Below are 27,371 nucleotides of genomic sequence, written 5' to 3' on the forward strand. Positions count from 1 at the left end.
ACCTTATTTTCTCGAAAAACATTCCAAATACATTTTATGTAAGTGATATCGATATATATCCGATATGAATATCCGTTTAGAAAGCGGCACGACGCGCGTGATATTGCGTTGGGAGGGTTGCGTGCGCGCGGCGCGGGTGACGGAGCGCGCGGGGCTGTTCCGCGTGGGGCCGCGGCTGGCGGGCGGCGGCTCCACGACGGGCGGCGCGGGCGGCGCGGGGCTGTACGCGCTGCCGCTGCCCGCGCTGGCCGCCGGCGCCTGGGCCATGCGCCCGCTGCAGGACTGCAAGCACGCGAGGCTGCCGCGCACCAAGACCGCGCACTACTTTGATGTGCTCGAAACTGGTGGGTACACATTACTTTCATGTATAACAGGTACCCTACTCACAATAAGGTGTTTTGATTCCTTAATTGCCAATATTTTGACCCACGTATCGATCGTGATTATGGTGAGATTATCAAACACATAAATGAGATTGAACTGCAACACTTTATATTTTTATTGATTCTCTGTAAAAGTGTTTAGAATAGAACATCGGGTTAAGTAGTGCATTCCAACCGCGAATTGTTACTATATAATAGCTCTTTTAGATAAATCTATGTAATTTTGATTAAAATTATGCATGTCAGGAAATGCAAGAGTAAAAGCAAAATTCTTATACTCCTGCTCGATTCACTTGTGGACAATAAAAAATCTAAGCCTGTGAAACATCAACATATTAGTATTAAATGCATTATGTGAGGCACATAATGAACGAAGAGTTAAATAAAATCGAAGGAAGAAAACTGAAAAGGAAGATACTGCTTTAAACTACTTATGTAATAAAATTATATCATTCCTTATTCGGAAATTGAAAAAGAAAGAAAAAGGAATGGGGAAGACTACTTGCTGCTGGTAGAATCTTTTAACACTGCACAAAGGATTCGAAAAGAGGATTTAACTAAATATAAGATTGCTTATTTACGTAGTTTAAATTCTTAGAGATAAATCATCGTTTCTTAGTCTCTTTGACATCCTTATTTGCTTTTAATTAAACACTAGAATAAACAACGTTAATACAAGTAAAGAAGGCGTTCTTCCTAAAATGTTAGTTTAAGTTATTAATTTAATTACATAATTGTACATAATAGTGCTTTATTTCTTAGGAGATACCGGAAAGACTTTACTTGCGGTGGCTATAGGAAGAAGGGTCCTTTTATTGGCCGAAGAACTGAAGACTGAAAGCGAGATGGGTTTTGAGTATGTACATATCAAGGTACGGCAGAGAATTCCATTTTTAAAATAATGTTATAATTAGCGTATAATAAAATGTCACTAAGAAGTTCATTGTATTGGTATAAATTATAATGATTAAGATATTATGATGGTCGTGTATTAATAAAAATATTATTCTTCACAAGTGTTTATCCTTGCAGGATATACAATTGAGCGAGTCACCAATTCTAATTAAGCTAATGGACGGAGAAGTAGGAGTAATGGTTGTTGGGTACAAACATCACTGGGAAGTCTTAGAGACTCACACAGGACAGGTACCTAAATTCCCTACTTCATTTTCACTATAAAGGTCATTATTGTTTTCCAAACACATTAGAATGTTATGTAGCTTTATATTTAAACTATTTAGATGTCATATCGATACCTACTCTTAGAATGTAGATCGTTAAAGCACAGTTCAATACGTTGACCAAGTGCCGATTCATATACTTTACATAGTAAAAGCAGTATGAAGAACTCTCAGGCACAGAGGTCCTATGTTCTTGTCACGACGTTTGCCTTCACATTAATACGCCCAAAACATCCAAAAATCAAAAAAGAAGTATGCACGGACCTCAAATCTGTCTTAGGTCCCTGCATACTCCTAAGTAAGAGGAATTATATAAAATCAGGCTCCCATTCTGGCGTCATGCCACCAGGCTATTACTGCCTCACTATTTATTCTTGCCGCAGTACAAGTAACTGCATGTAAACCGAGGTTATATAACAGTTAGGCAACCAGCGCGGTGGAGAGTTGAGACCGCAGTCAGAGAGCTCGCGGTAAACTTGTTCAACGTACATGTGCATATGTACATATGTAATTATGTAAATACAATAGACTTGTCTGTTTTCTAGTTCAACTTTGGTCTAAATTTTATTTATTTTATGCTAAACGTTATTTAACGTCCAACAATAATAGAGCTAGTCGTATGTTATCGTACGCTACGCGTAGAGTTCTTCTGTTTTAATTGCCGTTGGATAGTACCTATATATTGGATTGGAAATGAATTCTTTCGTAACTAAAAACTACTTAGGTATAAGACATACATATTTTAAAAGGCAAATCTTATAATAGATTAGAAAAATCAACAAGCCAACAAGTTAGAGCCAAGTAGAGTCACACCTATTTGCTGTTGTTCTAATTTATAAGGCAAACTTACAAAGGATTACGGACATAGTCATGGAAATTTTATTTAAAAACAAAAAAATAACAGCGTCTATTCATAAAGTAGGATTATTTTTATGTAGAAAAGTAGGATGCCAATTCCAATAGATGTTTTACATGTTAATAGTCGTTGGTTACACCCTAACATTAAATAGACTGCATACATATTTACTATTTAGTTATATCAGAAATATATGCTCACCAAAAAAATAATGTGTAATTTCTAGACTGTAAAACGTGCTGAAAATTCGGAAGACATAGGACACCGCAGAGGGACTTTAGTGAACGCATTACGTATTGGAGATGAGAGGGACGGACAGATCATAATGTGCTACAATCGTAAGTGTACTAATAGTATCTTTATAATACCTACAATTACATGTAATAAAGATATTTTATTAAATATCATTCAGATTGAATATCAAGATGAAACTACGCAGTTTTTATACTTATACCTCGATATATATTTTCCAATATTAATGATTGTAGATATATCTTTATTACGGTGTGATCATTGACATTTTTACCATTCATATTTTTTTAAATACGGCAATCGATTTTTAACACGAGCATATGTTTTTACCAGATACATGCCATTTTGAAAGGTTAACGACTAAAGGATTGGAAAGTGATAGTGAATACGATTTCCATTGGACAACCGTTCCCGCTGCAGTCGGTAAGTTCTAACCTTCGGGAATTACCATCAATACAATATAGTACATAACATAATATATTAAAACATAATCGATAATTTTTCAGTGTGTGCGTTCCCCTACATTATGGCTTTCGCTGAAGACTTGCTGGAAATACGATTGGTAGCAAATGGATCTCTTGTGCACGCTGCTTGCATACCCGGACTGAAAATGTTGTGTGGACGAAGGGTAAGTATGACCATTATTCCACTTTTTTTTAATTTATTGAAAAATGTGTGCTTCATTCAACCACCTAACTTCCGACCGTGCCTGTTTAACTTTGTAGGTAGGTACATAGTTTTAGATCCACACAATCTGCGCGAATATATATACAATACGTTCACATTAATAGGCAAGGTTATAACACTTTTCGCTTTTATTTGTCAACCATTTTTCTTTTGTCGGTTTATTGACAAGTTTTTATAAATAAAATAATTGGCCAAGTGCAAGTCGAACTCGTATATTGAAGGTTCTGTACCACCAAAATTCGCATAATTTTTTGGAATTGTTATTATAGCAGCCTATAAAGTAAATTTAAAGTTTAATATAAAGCATTGTGAAAATTTGAACTGTCTACCTATTATGGTTCAATGGATAAAACCTAAAATGTCGAAAAATAGCGGTTTCCAATATGGTATATATTTCAGTATTTGTTGTTATAGTGGCCACCGTTATAGGTACATAATATGTGAAAAATCAAGTGTTTATCTATTACGGTTCACAAGATAGAGGACAGACCTGCGACAGACGGACTGACAGCGGAGGCTCAGTAATAAGGTTCCGTTGTTACCCTTTGGGTACGGAACCCTAAAATATGGTAATGGTCTAATTTCGAAGTGTATTTTCATTGAATTATCAACTGTTCCCCAGGACATATTCTACGTGGCGTGCGCGCCGGAGTACGTGCCGCTGAGCCGCGAGCTCGACCCCTGCGCCGCGCTGCACGACTCCTACGAGCTCGCGCGGCAGTTCTCCAAGCAGGCGCACTCCACTGATGAGGACGACAACAATGAGAACAAGTAATACACTAATTATTGTTGCAGTTATTTTTTTATAGTAATGCCGTTGATCTCCTTATTTGAGACGCTATAAGCTTAGAGACTTTCATGTCGCAGCGCTGAGTAAGGATCTTTCCCCATAACCGAGGACTCCCTGAAGCTTATTCTACCACACTACTTTATCGTAGTTTGGTTAATTTTACTACCACAAAATTATTGATGTGAGAAATGTTTTTTTTTTTTATTTTTTATAACAAATATCAACGTAATCTACATTCTACAAATGTTTTATTTCTAACAATATACCTTTTTCCAAAAAGTAGAAAAAATATTTTCTTAAACCGAAAATAATTCACGGTTGAGAACCATCGTAATAAGGCACCTCTAGCTTACCTTCACTACAATGTCGTGTGATCTACTTGTTTAAATTTCTTGTATGATTCATAATTATGTTATTTTTTCTAGTATAGTCGTATAGTGAAATATATCCATTAAATGTACCGTAGGGGTGAACTTCCAAACAACCGCACGCCCGAGAACAACTCCGCGTCGAGCCGCAGCAGCTCGATATCGTCTGACCAGGAGAACATACGTCCACCGCTACAACGCATGGCGCCCATCTCACCACCGAGCTCTCCGCAAGGTAATCATTATAAGTATATTTTATCTATACATGTATTGGATGCACCTTGGGCGCCGTCGTCATAAATTTAGATTGTCACATGTACATATGTACAAATGCAAGGCACATGTGAAAAATCGGCTAACTCGTGTACTAGTATATAATTGTAAGATTATAATCATGTACTATTATATAATAAGAGTAACATAAAATTTAATGTTATTTATTGGCAAGTAACAAAACAAAAAGCTGAAAAATTCGACCCTCATTCATATATTTAACTAATATACATATTAATTCTTGCTTGTGTATTCGTACTTCGTACAATACAATGCAATACAAGACTGTTTATTGTAAACCAAATTAAAATATAAAATACAAAATTTGAATATAATCTAAGATACAAATGGCAATTGGTTCGTGGTTTAAATTTATGTTATTCAAATTTAATTTACAGTGCTTCCAGAGAACAGCGGTCGGTGTGTGCGTATTTACAAGATCCCGCAGAGCAACCTCAGCGCCGGCACCTACCAGCGGCAGTCCGTCTCCGCGGACCAGGTCGTCACCTCGTATTTCTCTGATAGGTAAGTACTTGCATTATGTATTCATTGATCTGACAAGGTTACCCACTTGATGATCTCATTTAGCGTGAAAACATATCCGATACCAGACCCCTACGCACAAACTGTGAACTTCAATCAATACCACTTTTTTCAGTAATATTAAAAAACATTTAAGTTTTAGTTTTTTTCATGTGTGTGTGTGTGTGTGTGATTGTGACACACACACACACACACATGGAAAGAACTATAAATAATATCGTTTTGAATACCTACTATAAGTATTGGAATTCGTCAAAGGAGCAATTTATTCCAAGATCCAGTATGTCATTATTTGCAGACCAAACAGCATCAGGCAACGACTAGCAGAACTGAGATTGGACAGCAAATCGAGAGGGGGAGGAGATGATGACGTCACGGAATCCAACGGCCAACCGGCCCTTCCATAAAGCGAGTCGAAAACAATTTTACAATATTTTTTAAACGTGTAAAGTAGTCAAAATACCACCTATTTTAAGTACAGACATAGAAATGCAAATTATATTTATTTATTTTCTGACACATAGCTTGCATGTTTTATATTTAAGAATTAAACTAAGCAAAGAAATTAAATAAGATACGTATATAAATGCTTCATGTTTCAATATAACAAAATACCTACATAATGGATGCAGTAATAATGTGATTTAATTGAGTGATGACAAATTGATGTTACGAAGATATTATCTATTTATAAATAGTGTTTTAACCTAGATATACCTTTATTGTATTGGTTTTAAAATAACTGACATTGTCATATAAAAATCCTGACTAGGTAAGTTTCATCGTATGTTATTTTAAGCTTTGAATGACATCAATATACGTTTAGCTTTTATTATATAATATTGGTAGGACCTATAGGTAAATAATTGCGCCGAAGGCCTTTATTTTTAAGAAACTATATAAAAATGTTACCCAATATTTTATCTCAGTAAGGTAAGACAAAGGATCTGATCAGGAAGGATCTCAGTAAGTTAAGAAAGGGTCAAAGACAGAGGATCTGATCTCCGCGACATAAAATCTATGGCGATGTATTTTTTAACGTTTGTGACATATTAATTTACACAATTTATAATTATCAGTTTTTCTACTGAAATGTATACCTACCTATCTATTACTCCAAAACTAATTCTACCTTCACTTTAATTACAAACACAATCATTTCTAATAATTGATTTAAAATCATTTTATTATATTTTGAATTGTTTTATCTAATATAACGTGGCTTATACTACGAGACTAAAAATGCACAAAATAATGCTCAAATTCCATCGAGAGTAATAATAATTAGGACATCGTTATTTCTACATTTTAATAAAAACACAGGTATAATTCTTATACTCACTAGAATTCAATTTCCATTAGAAATCAAAATAATTTTATTGCAAATTATAATAAATTAAATAATAGGCGTTTTAATTAGGAACTAGCAATTAAGAAATGTTAAACGTTTATCTAGTTAATAATATCGTAACCTCAAGTATATTTCTTAACTCTAGGACTAAAACTGAAACCTTTTAATGCTCAAGATCATGTCATAGTTAAAACTAAATATTGGGTATGTGCCACCCAATATTTTATAAAATTTGCGAAAATTTTTAGCTGGAGTTATAATTAATCACATTAATTATAATTTAATATAAATATAATATTTTTTGCATACTTAGTTTTGCAAAAATATTATGTATGGTATTGTGACGTAAAAATCCATAAATTATTTATTTTAGATGTATCTATGTACATATGGTTAAAGAAATCAATTAGTTTCGAGTAACTAATGACAGATCTTGAACTTTAAACATGTGGTCAGTGACATGCAAGACAAAAAGTGATGTAAAATAGTTTTTCTAGATTAATGGAGATATCTCTTAATAATATTTATTATTGTCTTTTGGACACAAGAAAAGAAGTGCCATCCAATAATTTCGTTACCTTTTTAGATTTTAAAGTATGATACAATATGCGATGCAAGAGAATTGAAATCTTATTTAAGTGTTAATACAATTTTTCGTCTTCAGTGTAAATAATGCGTGCGTAGATTTAGTGCATTTTATGGTGTAGATATGTTGAAATAACATTTAGTTTATAGGACTTTTTGAAGGTACTATCACTATAGTTATTGAATAATTGTGTGCAATTGTTTATTCCTAAAATGCTAGATGCCTGTTTTAATTTAGGTAATGAATAATCATTTTTAATATATCAATAATATTTTTAAATTTATAAGTAAATTGTTATACTTTGTAATTGTATTACTTGTATATGTAATGAAATGGTGTATTTATGAAGTCATGAAAGGCGTAGAGCCGTATCATTATATTCAGCTATATTTAAATATAAAGACATGAGTCTATAGTTTTATTATGCCAACAAAATAGTAGTATCACAGACTGAGATTCTACTTTTAACAGAGATGATTCGCGTAATATTTAATAATATGTCAATAGTACATTATAACAATTCAACTTACAGTACAAATTTTCAGTACCTACACGAGACACTTGTATGAGTAAATAGCATAAGTTTTAATATTCTTGCTACGACGTACGTAGCCAGGTGCTACGTAGTGTAGCAGATATCTACGCCGTAAGTAGTCGCCAAAAGAAGCGCCTACGTTTTCGTCGAATTTTCTAAAACAAATATAGAAACTTACAACTACAATGCAACTCACATCAAAGTATCATCCATATAACCACTGTGCTACATCCAACACCATAGGCTAATTCGATGGTACGTATCAAACATTGCATTATGTTTATTTTATAAAATAAGGCATCTCATACACATGTGCCTTGGTCATAGCATGCCGCGGATTTCTAAAATGTAAGCGACTACCACCAAATGTATATTTGTACAACGCTATTTTCCTTTACGCTAAAATGCTACAGTAGTTTAGTAGTTAAGCACTCTTATCAGAAAAACTAACGACCCGCATGGCAACGTCACCTATCGGTCTGTAATGCAGACACACAACGCATAATGTGTATCTACGACAGAGGGAATACTAATTAGGCCTATAAATTTAGCTTTTTGAGTATTCAGAAAATGGAAAGACAAACTAACCAGCTTGAATACCACCGTATATAACATTACACACCACCCTGTCCATCATTTAAGCTATAAGTACTTAGATATCAATAGGAAACAAATTAACAGTCCATTCTAGTAAAAAGTGAACTGAATATTTTTAATTATTTATGATATTTACTTATTTGTTTTACAATTAACTAAACATAACATAATATACTATAGAGATACCTTTTATTAGATTTTACTTATTTTGTTATTATTTACCAAAGCATAAACCAAACTAATGTATATAGGTGCATAGTGCTATAGTATATTTTTCATTTATGCATATGTATCTATTAATTACTGCAATAAGTTATTTTTATACTACATTAAGTTTAAACTTCTACTTCCTCAAAAAAAATTGCCTATATCGTTAAAACTGTCCATTAACTTAAACAGTGCGGAAAGAATTACCCACATAACTGATTGTCGTATATAAAGTTTATGACCAGAAAATGCATATGCTTATTTTAGGTTTTTGTAGTTTTTCTTATCATTATTATTTCGTCATCTCGTAGCTCGTAAGATTGATGAGAAAATATAGAAATACATAAGTATTTTATACATATATAAAATCGTTAAAAATGTTGTCATTTTAGTATAGTTCTTGCACTGTTATACTCGTAGATATATTCATAAAAATTATACTCAACTTAGTGTGGTATTCAGTATATAAAATGATCCATTTATTGGTAAATTTACGATAAACTTTATTAAAGTATTTGCCCCTAAATGATACGACAATTTGCAAAAGCAGATACACTGAAACGGTAATTTAATTAATTCATACTAACCTTTAAGAATATACTGATATATAAAAATTATATAATGCTATTTTAAAGATTTTATAAATTACTATTATGAAATTTAAAAACCTTTTCATCCTAGTACCAATAAAAATATTTTAAATGTAATCATTAATTTTAAATGGAATTAATGTAAATATTATGATTTTAAGTAATTGCATTAAGATAGTACAAGAAGTACAAGTTAATGTTATAAGTATTTTAAAAATTACCTCCTATAACAAGTATTATAAAGACATAAATATTTACAAAGAAAATTTTAATATATGTAGGCCTACTATTAGTGTCCTAAAATGTCTTTAGCATTCCCAAGAGTATGTGATAAGTTGGAATAATTAAGAGTATATCTTAATAAGTTGTCCTTGAAAGTAACTGAGAAAATGTAAAATATAAAGATTAAATGTATAAAAAATTAAGTCCTAAATTATTAATTATAGTGAATGTGTTAAAAAGTCAGCTGTTCAGAAACAAATACACTTGTATAATGTAGAATTATACTCTGTTATTTTCTCGGAAGTTTAAATAAATGTCTGTTCAAAAAATTCATTGTTTTATTTATTATCAACATGTTAAGAAGTCATATTTATACATAATATAAACTTCTACAAAATCTTAAGATATAATTACATAACTAAAGTAAATAACAAATAGTCATCGTCAAAAATCTAAATAAATTTTGGTTGTTGTTTTAACGCTGTTATGTCTAGAAATTTTGGAATATCCGACTGTATAGGCACATCCCGTCCCAACTGGTTGCCTGAAATCAAAATCACGATTAAAATGTAACTTTGTCCATATGTATATTTATTAGGGGTGTGCGAATATCGTTCGAATCGAATCGAATCGAATATAAATATTCGATTCGAAATTCGAATCGAATAATTCGAATTTTCGAATTATTCGAAATTCTTCGAATAATTCGAAAAATTTCGAATAATTCGAGAAATTTCGAATAATTCGTAAAAATTTCGAATAATTCGAAAGTTTTCGAATAATCCGAAAATTTTTGAATAATTCGAATTTTTCCAGGGTTTCTTATTTTCAATTTTCGAATAAAAATTTAACAGTCAATAATCAATATACATTTTATTTAAACCATATAGTTACACAAATAAGAATATAATAAGAATTAAGGGGGTATTCTAGTCTAGAAGCATGAATTTCAGGTAATTTTTTGAAGTGCCGTAAAAAAAGGCAATCAATACTTTATTTGCTATAATATAATTTTTATTATTTCATTATTTAAAAAAAAAAACTATATTAATTGTTCTATTTGTGTAACTATATGGTTTTAATAAAATGTATATTGATTATTGACTGTTAAATTTTTATTCGAAAATTGAAAATAAGAAACCCTGAAAAAATTCGAATTATTCAAAAATTTTCGGATTATTCGAAAATTTTCGAATTATTCGAAATTTTTCGAATTATTCGGGAACTTTCGAATAATTCGAATTTTCGAATTATTCGATTCGAGTTTCGAATCGAATATTAATATTCGATTCGGAACGAATAATTCGTAAGTTCGAATTATTCGCACACCCCTAATATTTATAGAAGACTAAACACTTCTAAATAAGAAGCAATGGTTATACAAATTTGTTTGCAAAGGTAAAATACCTTGTAACAATTTGTGCCTTTCCATGTAGTTTCGAGTAGCAAAGGACATTTCACCAATCTGTCTTGGTGATGGGGTATGAGAGCCTGGCGAGCTTTTCAAGTACTTGGCAGCTAGCTGATTGATTTTCAAACTAGTGTCAGTTGGAGTTGTAGCATATTGTTGCTGAATCCCCAAAGGGTCATCACCAAAAGTTACTCTGAAATTCAAATATTTTTTATTATAAATAAAATTCTTAAAAGGAGATACAAAAGTAATTTCTGCACTGTTATAACTGTTATAAGCAGCTAAATGCTAGTAAACATTTACCTTTTTCCAACACTAACATTGGACTTGTCTATTTGCATTTGCATGCATTTTTGTTTAGTATGCCTGTAGAGGGCACTAGCGGAAGAGGGCATGTCGGAGTCTTGTAGCATTCCATTCACATGGGTCTGAAAAATTAATCATATTTAATACATAGTAGCTCTGATAGTACAAGGCAGATAGTAGAGCCAAAATAATTAACAATAATTTACATACCATTACTTTATTGTAATATGTCCATCCAACATTGGACTGGTCATCGCTTCCTGAATCAGATCTGAAATCAGAAAAAAAATAAACTTTGTATAAACTGTATTTTAATTTGTATTAACATTATAAAGCAAGAGTGACAGTTACAGGATTTACTTTTAAAGGCCTTTGTCATTCAGGCACAGAAAAGGTCATACTTGAAGGCATTACAATTTGTACATGATTCCTTCGAATGACAGATCCTTTATTAATTTTAAATTATTATTTTATGATCTTAAGTCAGTTATTGGTAGAGAAGGATAAGCACTTACTCGCTATAGTCTCTTATATCTAAATATAAGCTCTGTTCAGGAGACATCAGAGGTGTAGTAGCATTGTCTACTTGTACATTATATAGGCTCAGCTCATTTAAAGTTTTATCCTCAAGAATATTTTCTGATTGACAACCTTCGATATTATTTATATTAGGGTGAGTCTGAGCAAGGCCTTTTAGTTGAACCATTTCAACATTTTTACTGACAGGAGGAATCCCATCTAAAAAATTCAGGTTGTCAGTCTGTTTCTTTGCAACAACCTCTTTAATACTGATCTGTGATCTGTTACACTGTATTTGTGCTTCACTCTGCTTTACAATTTCTTTGTTGATCACAGTAGATGTGCGAACCATCTCAAAACTTGTCATCACTCCTATTGAAATTTTATGCTGTTCCGAGTTCACAGTTTGAACGGCCACCTGCTCACTAACAAAGTTTTGAATAGGCAGTTTTTGTTTCTCTTGTATTTCCTCGTTATGAGCTGAAATAAATTTGTCAACCTTTTCCTGAAGCAACTGTAACTGCTCGTTCTGCAATTTGATTATCTTAAACAAGTCAGACACTGTTGGCTCCCTTTTTTCTTTAAAAACATTGTCTGGCTTTTCAATTTCTGAACATTCACCTCTCTGTGCCTTTTCGTACTTCTGGATAGCCCATGTTTTTTTGTCAACTGCATTTTGAGGAGTCAGAGGAGATTGTCTGCCATTGCTCCCTAATAATGGCTGTGAGTTGCAATGACAAGCAGGTTGTACTATCTGCATATTACAGTTGCAAGAACAGCTATGAGGTGGAGACACGCATGTGTGTGGATTATAAGTTCTCTGTACATAATACCCATGTGGCTGGGGCACATTTCTGTTAATATCTTGTGGCAAATTGTGGACAATATGGTCAGCAGATTTTACACAGTGATGGCATCTACATTCACCATTAACTTCAACTTTTGCAGGTTCATAATTTTCTTTCCCAAATAATGTAGGTGTAACCTTTGCTTTTCTAATTACCTCATTTTTTGTTAAAAGGGGGTTGCTCTCTTTATTCAACCCTAATTGGCTAAATTGACGTTGTATAGGATCTGGAGATAATTTTCCTAAATTCTCTCTTCTCAAAAAGAAGTCATTATCCCTGCTAAGAGTATTTGGAGGATAATTTGTTTTATTTTCTATAGAAGTTAAAACCCTATTCGGAGCTTGTATCGGAGCACTGTTTATAAAATTAATTGCCTGGTTTCTATTTTGACCAATAGCTCTAGAGACAGTGTTTAGTTTCGGAGAAGATGGTCTACATTTAGGTTGTGAGTAATCTAACATGCTAAGGTCCAAGTCAGTGGATGGAGCCTTTCTGTCTTGCAATTTTGGAATCTCATTTAAACAAGTCTTCCTTACATTAGGGTATGGAGAACAGTCACCGTTTTCATATCTTTGCACTGGGTCATTGGTAAATACCAATGGTCTGGAGTGAGTGACATCATGAGCAATATTTAAAATCTGCCTTTCGACAAAGGGCCGAGGGGATTGGCACTCGTAATCTTCTAATGAATCCATAACACGTTTTGTTGGAGTTACAAACCGCACCCTCTTCATCAAGTTTTAACAATGTAACAAAACGAACGGCCAAATGTTTTACAATAAGTAATGATATAAACTTAATAAAACGATTACATTAATCTTAGTAGCAAACAAGAGCTTTTCTAATAAAAATATGTAAACTATTTCAATATAAAATCTAGGAAAACCTTTTTAAAATCCAAACTTTTAAAGTTTCAAACTTTCACGCTCTTCAAGTTTAAATTTACGTTTAGATTTGACGTTGAAATCAAAATATAATAGATGTTGCTACATTTATGTTCTTTATAGCAACATTTAATGTAATATCCATTTATTTATTATTGTGAAAAAAATAAGATTTACTCTCTCTCTTCAATTATTAGATATAACAAGTAATCGAGTACTTTTTAGCATTTTACATTAAATTATTAAAAGTTATTTGAGATATCATAAAGTCAAGAATCGTAAAATGTATACTCTATGATGACTCTATGGAGCTAGACATCAATGACATTTGAATTAGTATTAGGGATGTGATGCTTCTGAAAAAGATCTATTTTAAATCAGACTCAACTCGAAGTCAGAAAAATCGCTACACAAAAATATCGAGAACAAAAAGCATCGTCATCATCGATATATTTTTGCTTTAGGAATATTTCTCAAAATATATAATAATATTCGTCATGCGTGATGGCCAAAAATTCAGTCAACGAAAAAAACAAAAAAGAGCATGTTCTTACGGACTTAAGAAGTTAATCTTCTTTGATGTAATTAACGAAATAAGAAGTAGTTTTACGGAAGTAGTTAAAAGAACTAAGAAGTATTACATATTTACAAATCAAATAGCTCGATATTTTTAGTCGAAAAATTAGTTTTTCAATTAATCGATCATAGATAGATACATCCCTAATTGACATATTTATTGGGAGTTTGAGGTTGTATTTTTCGTTAGTGCACAGAAAAATAACAATTTAAGAAATGCAGAAACAATTATTAAACGTTTTCAATCCATTATACTCCTCCGTTCGAACGAGAATAGCAAAGCACTATAAACATCCCGGAGGAATCCGCTATCCAGGAGGAATTACTTATTACCCAAGGTATCACGTTCAATCTTGCTTCCGATTTATTTGCGAATAAAATCTTTTATTAACATGTATTAAAAATCGTAGCACTAATATTAACCTACAAAATTCTGTTTTCAAACGATAAATCAGCTTTACATATTCCATCGTATTCACAGTATTTCCTTTAAAATTATACTTTCTGTCCTTTAATTGCTTATTTGATTTTCAGACATCCCGATGAAAAGGAACCTGAAATTACTCCAGCTAAACTTTTTAGGGTTGAGCGAGTCAAAAAAACCTTACACCAACCTTATTGGTTAAAAAATATCTTAAAGGAATTCAGTATTCATGAAGAAGTATGTTTTTATTATAATTATTAACTAATTGGTTTGGATTTATGATTTAGTATAATTAAAGCTTAGCTCAGTTCTTGAATAACATTTGATATAGATACACTTGTATGTAAATTTTATTAGCTGTAATATTTTAAAATTCCTACCGTTAAAAGCTGGTCCACACTACTTTTCATATGTAGATTAATATAGAGAGGTATTTATTAGTGGCCAAGCTGATTAATTTTAGACCACCAAAATGGGCTCTAAAAACTACAATAACATCTATTTAATGATTACAACTAGACCCAGTGGCTTTAACAAATCATGTAAAGCATAAAATATGTATGAAATTGAACCACTACCAGTTACATATAAATATTGACCATTACCAGAGATAGCCTAGTGGCCAGAAACTCAACCATTCAAACGCAAGGACAAATTCCAGGAAACCCTTTGATTTTTCAATGTTATGTACAAAATATGAAATATATTGTAACTTTCTTTAATAGTGAAGGAAAACATTGTGAGGAAACTGATATGCCTGTGAGTTCTTTAAGTAAAAGTACTTAAAGGTGTGTCAAATGGACTACATTCACTCTTGGCCAGGACATTAAATAATTGCTACCCTTTGACTCTGAGAGGAAACCTGTGCCCTGAAATGAGATCAGTTGACAACAATTAAACATTGCCTTACCTAGACTAGTTATAATCTACACAAAGCCATAGAACTAAAATAGGGACAGTCATTTATGAATTGTTGATTAAGATAACCTTTATTTCAGAATCGAGTGACAATTGTTAAAAATATACCAGAAGTAAATGCAAAGTTATGGAAGGTAAAACATTTAATCAAGATTACACCAATCACATTCCCATATGGAGAACCTACTGAAGAGGACATCAAGTATACAGTATTGAAGGAAAATGGAGAATGTGTTGTGACCAAAACGTTGAAGCCACTCGAAGGTCAGGTAGAAGCTTTAGAAGAATTCCATGGTGACGAGAAGAAAATGAATTCTGATACAATAAAAAGAGATTCGAGACATAAATGGAATAATGCCTTCACAGGAGGATTTTAGCCCAAAATGAATTAGGAATTATTAGGATTAGAATAAATATTATACAAACACAGATTACAGGTTTTTATTTTTACATCTTTAAGTAAAAAATACAATTCTATATTACATAATATTAATGCCATCTAAGAGCTACAATACTTCCTTAGTTTCAAACACAAATGCCTTCTTGTTTGTATTAAATTACGTCACATTTTCTTTTTTTCTACAGTATAAATTTTTGTGGGTTAATTTGTTTCATCTTCATTGGAGTCCAATCTTTTCTTAGTTAATAAGTAGTTGAAGTGTTCTGGTGTTTTAAAATAGTTCTCAAGTAAAATGCCTTTTTTCTTGCCAAGCGCAAACCTAGCTTCACTCCATGTAATCACTAATGACGGATTTAACTTTTTAAATTCCTTTAAATGAAACTCGTGCTTCACTACTGAATTGTACCAGTTACCTCTGAACACAGCTAAATAGTCATCACCATCTTTATAGAGTCTTATGACATATTTAGATAGTAATATTTTGACTGCTACATGAAAAGCGATAAACGCACCAAGGTAGATCAGACCCTCCGTTGCCGTATTTGCTATCACAATATCATCGCCAACCACGATTGGATCATTAATGGTTTTCTCGTCAAATAGGAAAGCAGCGTAGTATAGAGACGAACAAGCAACAGTAACTGTTGAAAATGTTAAATAGGCACTTGCATAATTCAATATATTTACCATAGGAGCTTTGTATATCAATTGCCACCGTTGTGGTACGTCATCCTTCTCTTTCCACCATTCCTGAGTTTCTAAAAACTTAAGAGGATGCTGAGAGATATACTTTACGGTACTGATATTAAGTAAAGGTTGCGATCGAACAGTTCTTAGTAACCTGAGACAATTCATTTTCTTATATCTACCACTTCTAGGAGTATTTTTTTACATTTGTAACAGTTTTTATTCACTGTATTTTTTTGTAATTGAAGCTCAAATAAACGTAAAAATTACAATAGAACACGTATTGTAATATTTTTAGGATCAAATTTAAGGTTATTCGGGTTATTTTCAAATGTCACATTTCTGTGTCAAATCAAATGTCAATTTGCTTCAACTTTCAAACGAGAAGCAGCTGTCATGTCATCAAAAATTGATCATAATACATTTTATTTTACTAATATGTATACATAAGATAAAGTGTAGTTTTTATAATCTTAATTTTATTAAGAGTTTCAGATAGGTAAATTAATATAATAAATAAATAATAATAAATTAATCGACCCCCAATAAATCGACATTAAATGACCACAATCAAAAGAACACAAATATTTCCGAATACCGTCACACAGAAAACATTTTTAGACTCATTTTTTTTACCACGCTTTTATTAGTTTGACCTGTATATAGGATATAATATAAAGGAATCTTTGTACTAAATGATTTCTACCCACTTATCAAGAACCGACTACCTATTATACCTACTATAGGTTAATATGCTCGTTTCGTAATTTTGTCCAATTCCCCTCATCAGAATGGTCTGATTCGCTCATTTTTCCTCGTTCGATTTTAGCGTGCTTTATAGTTTCTAAACTATAATTATATTTATTTGAAATAATGAAATCACAAAGGTTATTTATTTTTTGGTAGGTACGTGATTATTAAAGTGTCCCTTGTCTATCTTTGTTTGGAAGTCCAAAACGAATAAATCTAGCTTATTCAAATAAATAATATAATATACTAGCTGACCCGGCAAATGTCGTGTTACCATATAAATAAAAAATGTTAAGGGTGAACAACCCTGATCACTTAGGGGTATGAAAAATAGATAGTAGCCGATTCTCGCACCTGAATATGCATATAAAATTTGGTGAAAATCGGTAAAACCGTTTCGGAGGAGTATGGTAACTATTATTGTGACACGAGAATTTTATATATATGATGTAACACGGATGTAAATATAAAAACCTTCGATCACTAATAAGAACATGAAAACGCATGTTTCGGTAATGTTATTGTAGTTACAGGATAGGTAAGTATGAAAAATACTTGGTCATTTTAATATGTTATATTTTAAATTTAATTACATGATCTCTGTATCTGATCAAATTCTTATAAGTGTAGGTAATAGGTAATAACAAGATAACTATTATAAAAATAACGATAATCAACACATTACGTACTTATACTATTATGTTTTAAAACCAATCAACCAAGATTAAATAATATAAAAACATTAATTCTGAATAGGCCTTTAATATTTTTAAGAACTTATTTACTCTGAAAATAATATTATGTAAGTACTAAGTAGATGACTCCTTTTTTATAAATATTTAGTTTATTTTCAAATAAATAAAATAATAATACGCACCAACATACATTTATTATTTATCTTAACGAAGTAACTTACTTCATTAGTAACTCAAACCAAAATTAATCACGAACCTGTTATCAGTGTTATCAAAAAACTTGACAATCGCTTTTTTAAAAAGTCGCGTTGTGCCTCGGTTTGAGCTACTAAAAACAAAACATATTTATCTTCGTATAATAATAATTGTGATTTTATTTTTAATCTCCATTTAAAATGTGTTTGATAAAAGTAACTAAGTAATAAAATAAACCAACAATTTGCGATTTCTAACTATCATAATATTATAATATGTAGCTTTCCTGAAAACCAAAACCATTAAAATTATCAGTTAAGGAATGCTGACGTTACACACAAAGTCGTACAGGATAAATAAAGTCTAGCATATATTAAACACGCAGTGTCATTTTTAGAAACTCATTCTTTCGTAGAAGAAGGGATTCTTAATAAAACATTTTGTTTAAAAAGAATTTTAGATTACATCTGCACTTGAAACCATGATTGTATTGTACGAACTTGGATGCAAGCGAATTAAGTCTATATTTCTGAAATTATTATAGAGGGCAGTGTTTCGCGACCAATGAAAATCAAATAAAAACATTGTATAATATGATAAAAATATTGAACACATAGAGTCAAGATAAAAAACTGTAAACAATATAACTTACTACAAATGTATAATGATCTCTGTCCAAAATAAAGTTATGTTTATGACACTTTAGAATTTCTCGAATTTTATAAATACATATACCAATTTGGTCTGAAGTAAACAGATTTAATGCCAAAACTACCACTATTTTGTTCGGTAGAAAAGTTTGTATTTTTAAATTGTTTAATATTTTAAAATACAACCAATTTAAAAATAATATATTTAAAAAATGTATCTCTAACTAGATACTTATTCCAATCTTATACCTCTCTCCATAGTAATAAAAATCTCTTCGTGCCAAAATCCAATAGTTTTTTTAATAATTATCTTAGTATCATCCATTTCAAAATTTCAAATTACTTTAGGACAAATTCATGTAGGTATTTCTAGTTTATTTTGTTTATTAGATTAATGGTTCAATTACATTTCGGGGTTATTACTTTTATCTATCTTATCTATTGTCGTACTTAATCTATGTTATCCTAACCCATTTTTATATTGTTTTCGTGAGCAATTGTTTTTGACTTCTCAATTTTAGAAATTATGTATGGGGCAAATAAATCTTTATTATTTAAATGTAAATTACTAGGTTTCTCATTACTTTGTTTCTTTTGAGGGTATATAGAATTTGATTTATTGCTTTTTAAATCTTGTGAAATTCTAGAGAGACTAGCATCAATTGCATCTTTAATGTTGGTATTGTTTTCTATTTTGTGATTACCGTAGTCTTTAGCTTTTGAGTCGAGAGTGGTCTTCCTCAAGCTTTCTGGTAATGCTTCCGACTTCAACTTGACTAGCGTTGTGTTGACTACCGAACAGTCTATTTGCATCAGAGTCACGTGATCGTTCATTTGGGAATCTGAAATTTTAGGCATACAGTAAGCAAACAAGCCAATATTTAGATTACAAATTTTCACGTAGAGTCTATGTAAGTCAATTATACCTACTATAAGTCTAATAATAATATTACTTGTATACAAATAAATAATATATAATTGTGTAATAAGTACATAACTTACTGCATGGCGTTTAATATTTATTCAGACTTTCCTGACCTACAAAATTTTGTACATAACGCCGACAGAATCGGTAGGAAAAATCCTTTAGAGCATTGCGCCAGACTTCAGCCGGAACATAAAACTGGCGCAGAGGGTAGAAATATTTCTGTTGTTTCAAAAAGGAGATTAATGTTTGGTATATTACTCACCATTTCCAGACCTTGCAGGCAAGATGAGCGCCATTCTCGGCGGCCGCGTGATGTTATGAGACACGGCTGGCAGCAGTAGGTGTTCCCCTTTTCCTACTCCCACCACATAGAACGTATCGTCACGTCGTTGCAGTGCACTGAGTAGTTCATTCCATTCACTCAAGTCATCTATATGGAAATCATTTATTGGTTTCCTTATTGGCTTTTGGTAGAGACTTTCATAGTACAAGGTACCGTCAGCAAAATCATCGACCTTCTCCACGGCTATAGAGCGTCGTAAACGTCGTATCCGCGATTTGTCTTTCGCATTCTTGCCTTGGTTTTTGTTCAAACTAGGAATGTCAACCACATTGTTATCGAAACTGAGCTTGTTGAATAACTTATATGTTTCTAGCAAACCACCTGAAACAACAATAGTTATTATAATTATGTTGAATATACAGAGATAACTTAGTTATGGAGCAATACTGGCCAAAACCCATACAGCAGTATGATATTATTTTTCTATCTCCGTTTATATTTATAAACAATATGATCAGCCACCAAAAAGGAAACAATTAAATACATTTAATACATCTACGTATTATTATTACCATTTATTTTCTCTTCTTTAACATACACCGGGTGTTTTTTCTTCGACGAATTGGTCCAATTTAGAGTTTTTCCACTTCCGATCCATCGGTTCAGATCACCTGCTATTCTTATACTTTCTGTCTGATTTATATATAGGAAGTTGTTAGCGTTAAATGTTGCATTTTTGCAATCTATACTATCACTGCTTCGATTCACAAATTGATCATATTCTGAAAAATAAGATAAAGAATTTAAAAAGTTTCACATAGATAATATATAAAAATAACCAAACTGAAACTAATAATCATACCAGCTGAGCTGTCTTTCGAATCTTCAGACCATAGTAAATGCCGTGAACCAGGTTGCGAGTTTGTAGGTCCGATAAACGGCTTCGAATTCCACCTTGAAACAAAGAAAAAAATAAGCAACTTACTTTCCCAAAAATATACATCTTAAAAGAACAGTTTTCATACATACCCAATAGAATTCCAGTTCATTGAAACCATGAAAACCATAGCAAATATAACAGCTATGTTCTTTTTGGGAACTATGAAAGACGTGTTAAGTCTCGGTATCTGTGAATAAGCACATGCCACACTCAGTTACATGCAACTAAAGTTATACACACATGTATCTATTTAAAGCAAACAACTTTTTCTATTATCAGTAAATAATTTCTCTCTCTCTCTCTCTCAAAGTCTGTACAAAATAATATGTGAGAATGGAATTGAGAAGATTGTATTGTTGTAGTACATTCAATTTAAATAGTGGATTGATTGACCATAATTATATTGAAAAAAAAATGAAAATTAAAAGGTCATTCTATTAATGTCATTAACTAATTAATACAAAAAGCTTTCCGAAATTCGCGAAACTTTATATATCTCATGCAACATGTCTTAATTACTCACTTTCCGAACTTTCCCATTACTCTCAAGTAGTTCCCGTAGTTGTTTATTTTCTTGCCGTAACCTCGAGATCTCATGCTGCGCTTCCAACAACTGTTGTTCTAATGCAGCTACATGCTCCTTTTTCTTTTGTCGAGACCGACACGCTGTTTCTCTAAATATAAAGTTACGAGGGTGCGTTTTTAAGTCCGCGGAATGGCAGGGTTGGAGGGGGGATAGCGGGCTCGTTAAGGGCGGTACGTGTTAAGTGACTCATAAATAGTATAAATATAAAGTTTTATCACAATTGCATCATTAGTTTTAAAACTATCGACAATTAAACAACTCAATCCGGAAGAAAATTGGAAGTATGGAGAAAATCGAGCATCGCGCCGTTATAAAGTTCCTTACCAAGCAAGGAATGTCTGTGCAAATCATAATGGAAGAGATGTCATCGGTTTACGGGGACTCTTGCCCTGGAAAAACGATGGTTTACAAGTGGAACAACCTTTTTAAGCAAGGCAGGGATTCACTTGAAGACGACCCACGACCAGGACGGTCTGTTGAGGTGACCATTCCGGAAACGATAGCGGAAGTCGAAAAATTAGTACTGGAAGATGCTCGGCTAAAGAAGAAACAGCTTGCAGAAATGGTTGGAGTATCGGATACAACCATTTTTAAAATTCTGCATGACCATCTTGGCATGACTAAGGTCAGCGCGCGGTGGGTGCCGAGAATGCTCACGCCGCCTCAGAAACAACAGCGCGTTGAATGTTCCCGTGCGTTTTTGAACCTCTGTGGAGAAGATAAGGATATTGTACTGAATCGAATTGTTACTGGAGATGAAACTTGGGTTCACCATTATGAACCTGAGTCTAAACAAGACTCCATGCAGTGGCATAAAAAGGGTACAGCACCTCCTAAAAAGTTTAAGGTGTCACAATCGGCCGGCAAACTCATGGCGACAGTCTTTTGGGATGCAGAAGGAATTTTGTTAATAGATTACAAAGATAAAGGTGTCTCTATAACCGGAGAATATTACGCAACAATCTTGGAGCGGTTAAAAGAAGCCATCAAAGAAAAAAGACGATGAAAATTATCCAGAGGTGTCCTGCTGTTGCACGACAATGCGCCCGTACACAAGAGCCGTATTGCACTGGCTGCCCTGCATAAGGTGGGCTTTGATATTTTAAATCACCCACCCTATAGTCCAGACCTGGCTCCCAGCGATTATTATCTCTTTCCAAAGATGAAAAAAGAGCTTCGTGGAAAGAAATTTTCTACAGACGAAGAAGTAAAGGACGCAATTTCCTCGTATTTTTCCGACAAGGACAAAACATTTTTTTATGAGGGTTTAAATAAGTTAATACAAAGATCTGAAAAATGCATTCGTCTTGCAGGAGAATATGTAGAAAAAGAAAAATAATTTTGACATTTTATTTTCGCTCCTTGTCCCTCATTCCGCGAACTTAAAAACGTACCCTCGTATTATTTTACACTCTATTATCTTGATTGTTTTTTCAGTATATCATCCATACAGTGAATACGAAAGACAAATTTATGATGCAACAGCGACGATAAGAAACGACAAATACTCACCGATTTTTAATCATTCTCTGTTGTTTTTTGATTGCCCGTTTTTCTTCGTCAGTGCATTCAGAGTAATCCATTATAGGACCTATAATATCCTCTATACTTAATGTATTATTTGCAGACATTCCACAATACTCCGGTGATTCCAATTTAGGACTTAAGAGTATACTAGTCGGTGATGACGCCTAAAATAATTACGTATTAATAAAATGCTTAAATATTACAAGATTTTTTATTTTATACAAAATCATAATTGTAATAGGCAAACATTTGGATTCAACATTGTTGGTATAAAATCTTTTTTTTGACCCATTGATTGATTGACCGAAAAAATACATTATAAAATCTTTTTTTAATTTAAACTTTTGAATAATTATGTCATAGGACTGAATATGTGCGATAGGATTATTGTAGATTTTTCAAATATTAGATGGATTACATACATGTCTAAACATACAGACCTTAACTTGGTAACTATTGATTTCTTTGTCAGTGTGAGGTTTGTTTTGTTTTAAGGGTAAGATAGCTATTTTAGCCGCCTTTGTACTGTCTGGAGGTATCACTAATCCATTTGGTTCTTGAAACAATAAATTTGTTGATCTCTTTACTACTGTTGGAATCTTCCTCTGTTCCACAAGCAAATGTATATTGTTGTCTTCCTTTTTAATGTTATTCAGTTGAACATTTTCATTTACTACAGTTAGATAAGACAAATGTAGGTCATTTGCTGAAATCATAAATAATATTAACTCCTAGTCAGTGACTAGTTAGTAAAGGTGTAGTGGATATCTGAACACTGGCACAACCAATGATACATGGAAATTAATGTGATTCAAAGGGAAATAGAATATAGCATACCTTTAGATGAATTGTTATTATTATGATATGATAAACTCCCATTTGTTTTCAATAAATCTTCATCACAATCCTTATTTTCTATCTTGAGACCCTAAAACAAAGTTAGACAATGAAACAATCTCAAAGGCTATTCTTGCATAACTTTGTATAAAAAAGGTAACATGTTTTTATCCTGATACTAGTATTGCAAAATATTATTAATATGCATTATTTATCCAAAAATTATAAGTTTCAATCAACTACTCCCAAAGGTTTATATGGAAAGTAGCAATTGAATGAATAATCATCACATAAATAAAGTCATTAAAGTTTGTAAAATTCTCACATCAAGGTTTGAGAAATATGTGGAAACACTGAACAAGTATATTGCAAAATGAGAAATATTACAATGCTGATTGTAACAAAATTTATAAGCAGACAAAAATTATGTTACATACTTTAATAATACCATTTTCAATAGCCATCACAGGGCCGGTCCGTTGAGGTAATTTTGCATTTGGTATGGGTTCATTGGCAGGTATATTTGTATTATTTGTACTAACGGGAACTGAAAATAAAATCTTAATTACTTTGCATTCACACTAATAATGGATCAGTACAAATGTCATGAACAAAAATTATAGAAATATAATATTTAATATAACATTAAAAATAATAGCTTTTTAATGTTATATGAAATATTATATTTCTATAATTTTTGTTGAAAAATGATAAGTATTCATACAATTTAGTTCGAAACTTAGTACACTCATGATTGTATTTAACAAACCTGTTTTTTGTATAAATAAATCCACATCCTCTGGCTTTAAGTAATTGGTGGGCTCATTATCAAAACTGGATAACCAATCAAATGGTGATTGTGATGATTGTCGCTCTGATGACGAAGGTCCATTGGAATTGCTGTAAAAATTCAACCTTTTATAAATTTATGTACACTTACAAAGTATTCTTTAAATGTTTATATGGTTACTGCCATCTAGGATGTCTAACTGAGGACTTTAGGAGTATGTGTAAGAGAAAACTATCTATAGGAAGCTACAAAGTATTTTTTTTCATGCCAAAGTATAATCACATATATATGTCACGGTATGGTCCGTGCCAAACTTCAAGCCCGCTCTGAAGTTAATATGCACAGGTGTCAGTCAGAGAGCCAATGCGGTCGCACACAACTATAAGCATATACTCCGGAGCAACGTAAAGGGCACAGTAACATATCTATTTACTCGTAGGCAAAAGCGGGCACCAGACAGGTGCCGGGAGGGTCCCTCACTGTCTTCATCTGGCTAACACCTATAATTTGCTTTTGCTATTGTGACGTGACTCATTTCTATATTTGGAGTGGACTAGCAGTTTAGTGTGGACTATACAAACTACTGAATGTTACTAAAGTCAAATATGAAAAGATATGAAATCAACATAATTTTATCAAAACAGTAAATTTGATCAGTAATACTGTGAAAAACCTATTATTTCAATGTTAATGATAGGGTACCCTACCATTAACATTAAATATGTATTTTACTACTCATCTGAAAGTTTAAATGTGTCTCATAAATCTAATTTATTATGCTATAAATTGTTTATTCAGTTGAAAAAGTGAATTTATTTATGTCAGCTTGGTATTCAACGACAACATTTTTTATATGTTACATAAGAATGATTTAAAAGTAACATATTTTTGCATTTTCTATTACATTTTCATGCAATTAATCTTCAATAGACGGTAACCAATGATCATGTTCTGCAATAAAGTTTGGGTCATTTTGTAAGGTAGGCTTTTTTTGGAAATATAGGATATGCTCACGTTTTAAAGTCATCTTCACTTCCAGAATCCGAGTAACTGCTGTCATTCGGTGAAGATTTAGCGCTCAATACTGGTGATATGGGAGCAGCTAGGAATGACGCGACATCTGCTAAAATTTCACTTGGTGAAGCATCGGCAGCATCCAGTAATGATGATTGGTATTCTTTAGTCAACTGGTCAAGCAAATCCTCATCTGTAAAGTTTATATATAAAATTGAGATAATCGAACTATCACCATGCTGACGAGATTACGATAAGGCATAAAAAATAGTACCATTCACAACCGAATGGAGATTATATTTTGCGAAATTTATTCTAACGGAGAAACTTATTTTAACCAGTATTATTTGACTACAAGTGAAATCTAACACAAGGTAATACAATTAAACTTAGGAAACCGGAAAATTGCGCTGGTTTAACCATGATGACAATGATCTTTGTTTTGGACGGAACCGCACTGTCCTTACAGAATAAAGAAGCTTTTACCATTTAAGCAGCATTTACCGTCGATTATTATATCCGTATCCATGGATTAGGGAATCAAAGTATTATCTGATTCAGCTATTTAATATCACTCCGCTTCGCAAACCAACACACAAACACATGAAACTGTTTACATCAATATTTTATCTGTAGTATATAATTGTAATTCACCCAATAATCTGTCAGTTTATTTGACGTTGACATAATATATTATTTTAGTGATGTGTTCAATGGCAGCTTTTCAATTCTTGTATAATTGGCTACTTGACACTTTTTGGGAAACTGTTTTAATGAATTCATATACGTATTATATATGCCTTTCATTGATCATTTTTTCGAAAAAAGGGCTATTTATTAATAAAAAACATATTTTTATTACGGTAAACGGAACGTTACGCCAAAACAGGCGGTCAAGTGTCATTTCGTAGCGTGACGTCAACACATTGAAAATATAGAAATAAACTTCGACGCTACACATACTTCAGGGGAAATCTTGGGAATTATTTAACTTTTATTAGTACAATTGCAAGAATGTCAAATTACAAGGCGTGTGCAGTGACGATGTGTACAAGTACGATCGCTAAATATCCTAACAAATTTGCTTAAACAAGTTCCTAAACCCAAATCTCATAAACGTTAAAAAACTTGCAGATTCTTATATGTTTAAATCCTCTGTTTGCAAGCAATGCCATTTTATACTATTTATGTAAGAGAAGTATTATTGAGAAAAAGCAATAAATTTAGTAACTCTCGAATGATTCGTCAATTCCAAATAGTTGGAACGGGACGTAATCAAAACAAAACAGCAAGTGGAAGTATTCATATATTTAATATAATATATAGATGTCTATGATAAGAATAGAATTATAAGACTTCTATGAGAATTCTATTTTAAGGGCCCATTCTGTAATTAATAGGACACAATTAAAATATTTCATGACTGTGTTATTATTGCTTGTACATGTGCACTGATTAACTTACAGGACTGTATAATTAAAAATACATGATTTGCTAATATTAGTCTTTTATTTGTTTATTTGGTTTATATAGTTCTATTGAGTGATTGAAGAATGATTGAAAGTAGTTTTCTCAAAGCACAATCGGACTATTTACCTAAAATATGCAAAATGAATAAACTGTTTTTTATGCATAGGTCAATTCAGAAGTATTTAACTGATCATAACTTATTTTGTTAATATTCTTTTTTTTATAATATAGGAGTAGCAGACGAGCATACAGTCCACCTGATGGTAAGTGGCTACTGCCGCCCATGGACATCTGTAATCAACCCCCGATAGG

The 27,371-nt window shown here is 32.2% G+C and overlaps 5 protein-coding genes across 6 annotated transcripts in view; 2 read left to right on the forward strand and 3 right to left on the reverse strand.

Moving 5' to 3' along the window:
- The window catches only part of LOC140746899 (GTPase-activating Rap/Ran-GAP domain-like protein 3), a 75,521-nt gene extending 68,976 nt beyond the window's left edge, over window positions 1-6,545 (forward strand). Inside the window, exons 15-24 of the mRNA XM_073079049.1 lie at window positions 81-344; window positions 1,146-1,255; window positions 1,416-1,529; window positions 2,647-2,758; window positions 3,006-3,095; window positions 3,179-3,300; window positions 3,982-4,130; window positions 4,616-4,752; window positions 5,189-5,315; window positions 5,632-6,545. Of these exons, the coding sequence (XP_072935150.1) occupies window positions 81-344; window positions 1,146-1,255; window positions 1,416-1,529; window positions 2,647-2,758; window positions 3,006-3,095; window positions 3,179-3,300; window positions 3,982-4,130; window positions 4,616-4,752; window positions 5,189-5,315; window positions 5,632-5,740 (1,334 nt within the window). The 3' untranslated portion in view covers window positions 5,741-6,545. The remainder of the gene's footprint in view (window positions 1-80; window positions 345-1,145; window positions 1,256-1,415; window positions 1,530-2,646; window positions 2,759-3,005; window positions 3,096-3,178; window positions 3,301-3,981; window positions 4,131-4,615; window positions 4,753-5,188; window positions 5,316-5,631) is intronic.
- Window positions 6,546-9,745: 3,200 nt separating this feature from the next.
- On the reverse strand, window positions 9,746-13,474 carry LOC140746901 (uncharacterized). Its single transcript, XM_073079051.1, has 5 exons — window positions 11,654-13,474; window positions 11,349-11,409; window positions 11,136-11,260; window positions 10,829-11,025; window positions 9,746-9,965 (listed from the first exon to the last, which is right to left on the reverse strand). Exons 1-5 carry the CDS (start codon window positions 13,237-13,239, stop codon window positions 9,874-9,876), a joined length of 2,061 nt encoding a protein of 686 aa, XP_072935152.1. The 5' UTR covers window positions 13,240-13,474; the 3' UTR covers window positions 9,746-9,873.
- A 604-nt stretch (window positions 13,475-14,078) lies between these two features.
- On the forward strand, window positions 14,079-15,738 carry mRpL30 (mitochondrial ribosomal protein L30). Its single transcript, XM_073079056.1, has 3 exons — window positions 14,079-14,303; window positions 14,500-14,626; window positions 15,388-15,738. The coding sequence occupies exons 1-3, from the start codon at window positions 14,182-14,184 to the stop codon at window positions 15,682-15,684; spliced, it is 546 nt and encodes a 181-aa protein (XP_072935157.1). The 5' UTR covers window positions 14,079-14,181; the 3' UTR covers window positions 15,685-15,738.
- On the reverse strand, window positions 15,733-16,781 carry LOC140746904 (uncharacterized). The gene has a single exon (XM_073079054.1). It carries the CDS (start codon window positions 16,560-16,562, stop codon window positions 15,909-15,911), a length of 654 nt encoding a protein of 217 aa, XP_072935155.1. The 5' UTR covers window positions 16,563-16,781; the 3' UTR covers window positions 15,733-15,908.
- A 922-nt stretch (window positions 16,782-17,703) lies between these two features.
- On the reverse strand, window positions 17,704-26,248 carry Atf6 (bZIP_ATF6 domain-containing protein ATf6). 2 transcript variants are annotated; one of them, XM_073079053.1, is made up of 13 exons: window positions 26,094-26,248; window positions 25,590-25,782; window positions 24,555-24,685; window positions 24,223-24,332; window positions 23,786-23,876; window positions 23,389-23,654; window positions 22,934-23,112; window positions 21,359-21,509; window positions 20,925-21,022; window positions 20,758-20,849; window positions 20,468-20,677; window positions 19,875-20,276; window positions 17,704-19,526 (listed from the first exon to the last, which is right to left on the reverse strand). In XM_073079053.1, the coding sequence occupies exons 1-13, from the start codon at window positions 26,116-26,118 to the stop codon at window positions 19,150-19,152; spliced, it is 2,325 nt and encodes a 774-aa protein (XP_072935154.1). In that variant the 5' UTR covers window positions 26,119-26,248; the 3' UTR covers window positions 17,704-19,149. The 2 variants fall into 2 exon arrangements, with proteins under 2 accessions (XP_072935154.1, XP_072935153.1); XM_073079052.1 differs by having other exon boundaries at window positions 26,076-26,232.
- Between the last annotated feature and the right edge of the window lie 1,123 nt (window positions 26,249-27,371).

Source organism: Epargyreus clarus, unplaced genomic scaffold (genome assembly GCF_041222505.1).
Source record: "Epargyreus clarus isolate Ecla_fem2 unplaced genomic scaffold, WU_Ecla_fem_2.2 ptg000014l, whole genome shotgun sequence".
NCBI lineage: Eukaryota > Metazoa > Arthropoda > Insecta > Lepidoptera > Hesperiidae > Epargyreus > Epargyreus clarus.

Excerpts from the sequence above, each read along its gene's own strand:
- LOC140746901 (XM_073079051.1), bottom strand. The coding sequence starts at position 13,239 with ATGAAGAGGGTGCGGTTTGTAACTCCAACAAAACGTGTTATGGATTCA. Across the intron at positions 11,026-11,135 it reads AATGTTAGTGTTGGAAAAAG|AGTAACTTTTGGTGATGACC; the intron begins GTAAATGTTTAC and ends TTTGAATTTCAG. Across the intron at positions 9,966-10,828 it reads AAGGCACAAATTGTTACAAG|GCAACCAGTTGGGACGGGAT; the intron begins GTATTTTACCTT and ends TTTTGATTTCAG.
- mRpL30 (XM_073079056.1), top strand. The coding sequence starts at position 14,182 with ATGCAGAAACAATTATTAAACGTTTTCAATCCATTATACTCCTCCGTT. Across the intron at positions 14,304-14,499 it reads GGAATTACTTATTACCCAAG|ACATCCCGATGAAAAGGAAC; the intron begins GTATCACGTTCA and ends TTTGATTTTCAG. Across the intron at positions 14,627-15,387 it reads AATTCAGTATTCATGAAGAA|AATCGAGTGACAATTGTTAA; the intron begins GTATGTTTTTAT and ends CCTTTATTTCAG.
- LOC140746904 (XM_073079054.1), bottom strand. The coding sequence starts at position 16,562 with ATGAATTGTCTCAGGTTACTAAGAACTGTTCGATCGCAACCTTTACTT.
- Atf6 (XM_073079052.1), bottom strand. The coding sequence starts at position 26,118 with ATGGATACGGATATAATAATCGACGGTAAATGCTGCTTAAATG. Across the intron at positions 21,023-21,358 it reads GTAATGGGAAAGTTCGGAAA|ATACCGAGACTTAACACGTC; the intron begins GTGAGTAATTAA and ends GCTTATTCACAG. Across the intron at positions 20,850-20,924 it reads ATGAACTGGAATTCTATTGG|GTGGAATTCGAAGCCGTTTA; the intron begins GTATGTATGAAA and ends CTTTGTTTCAAG.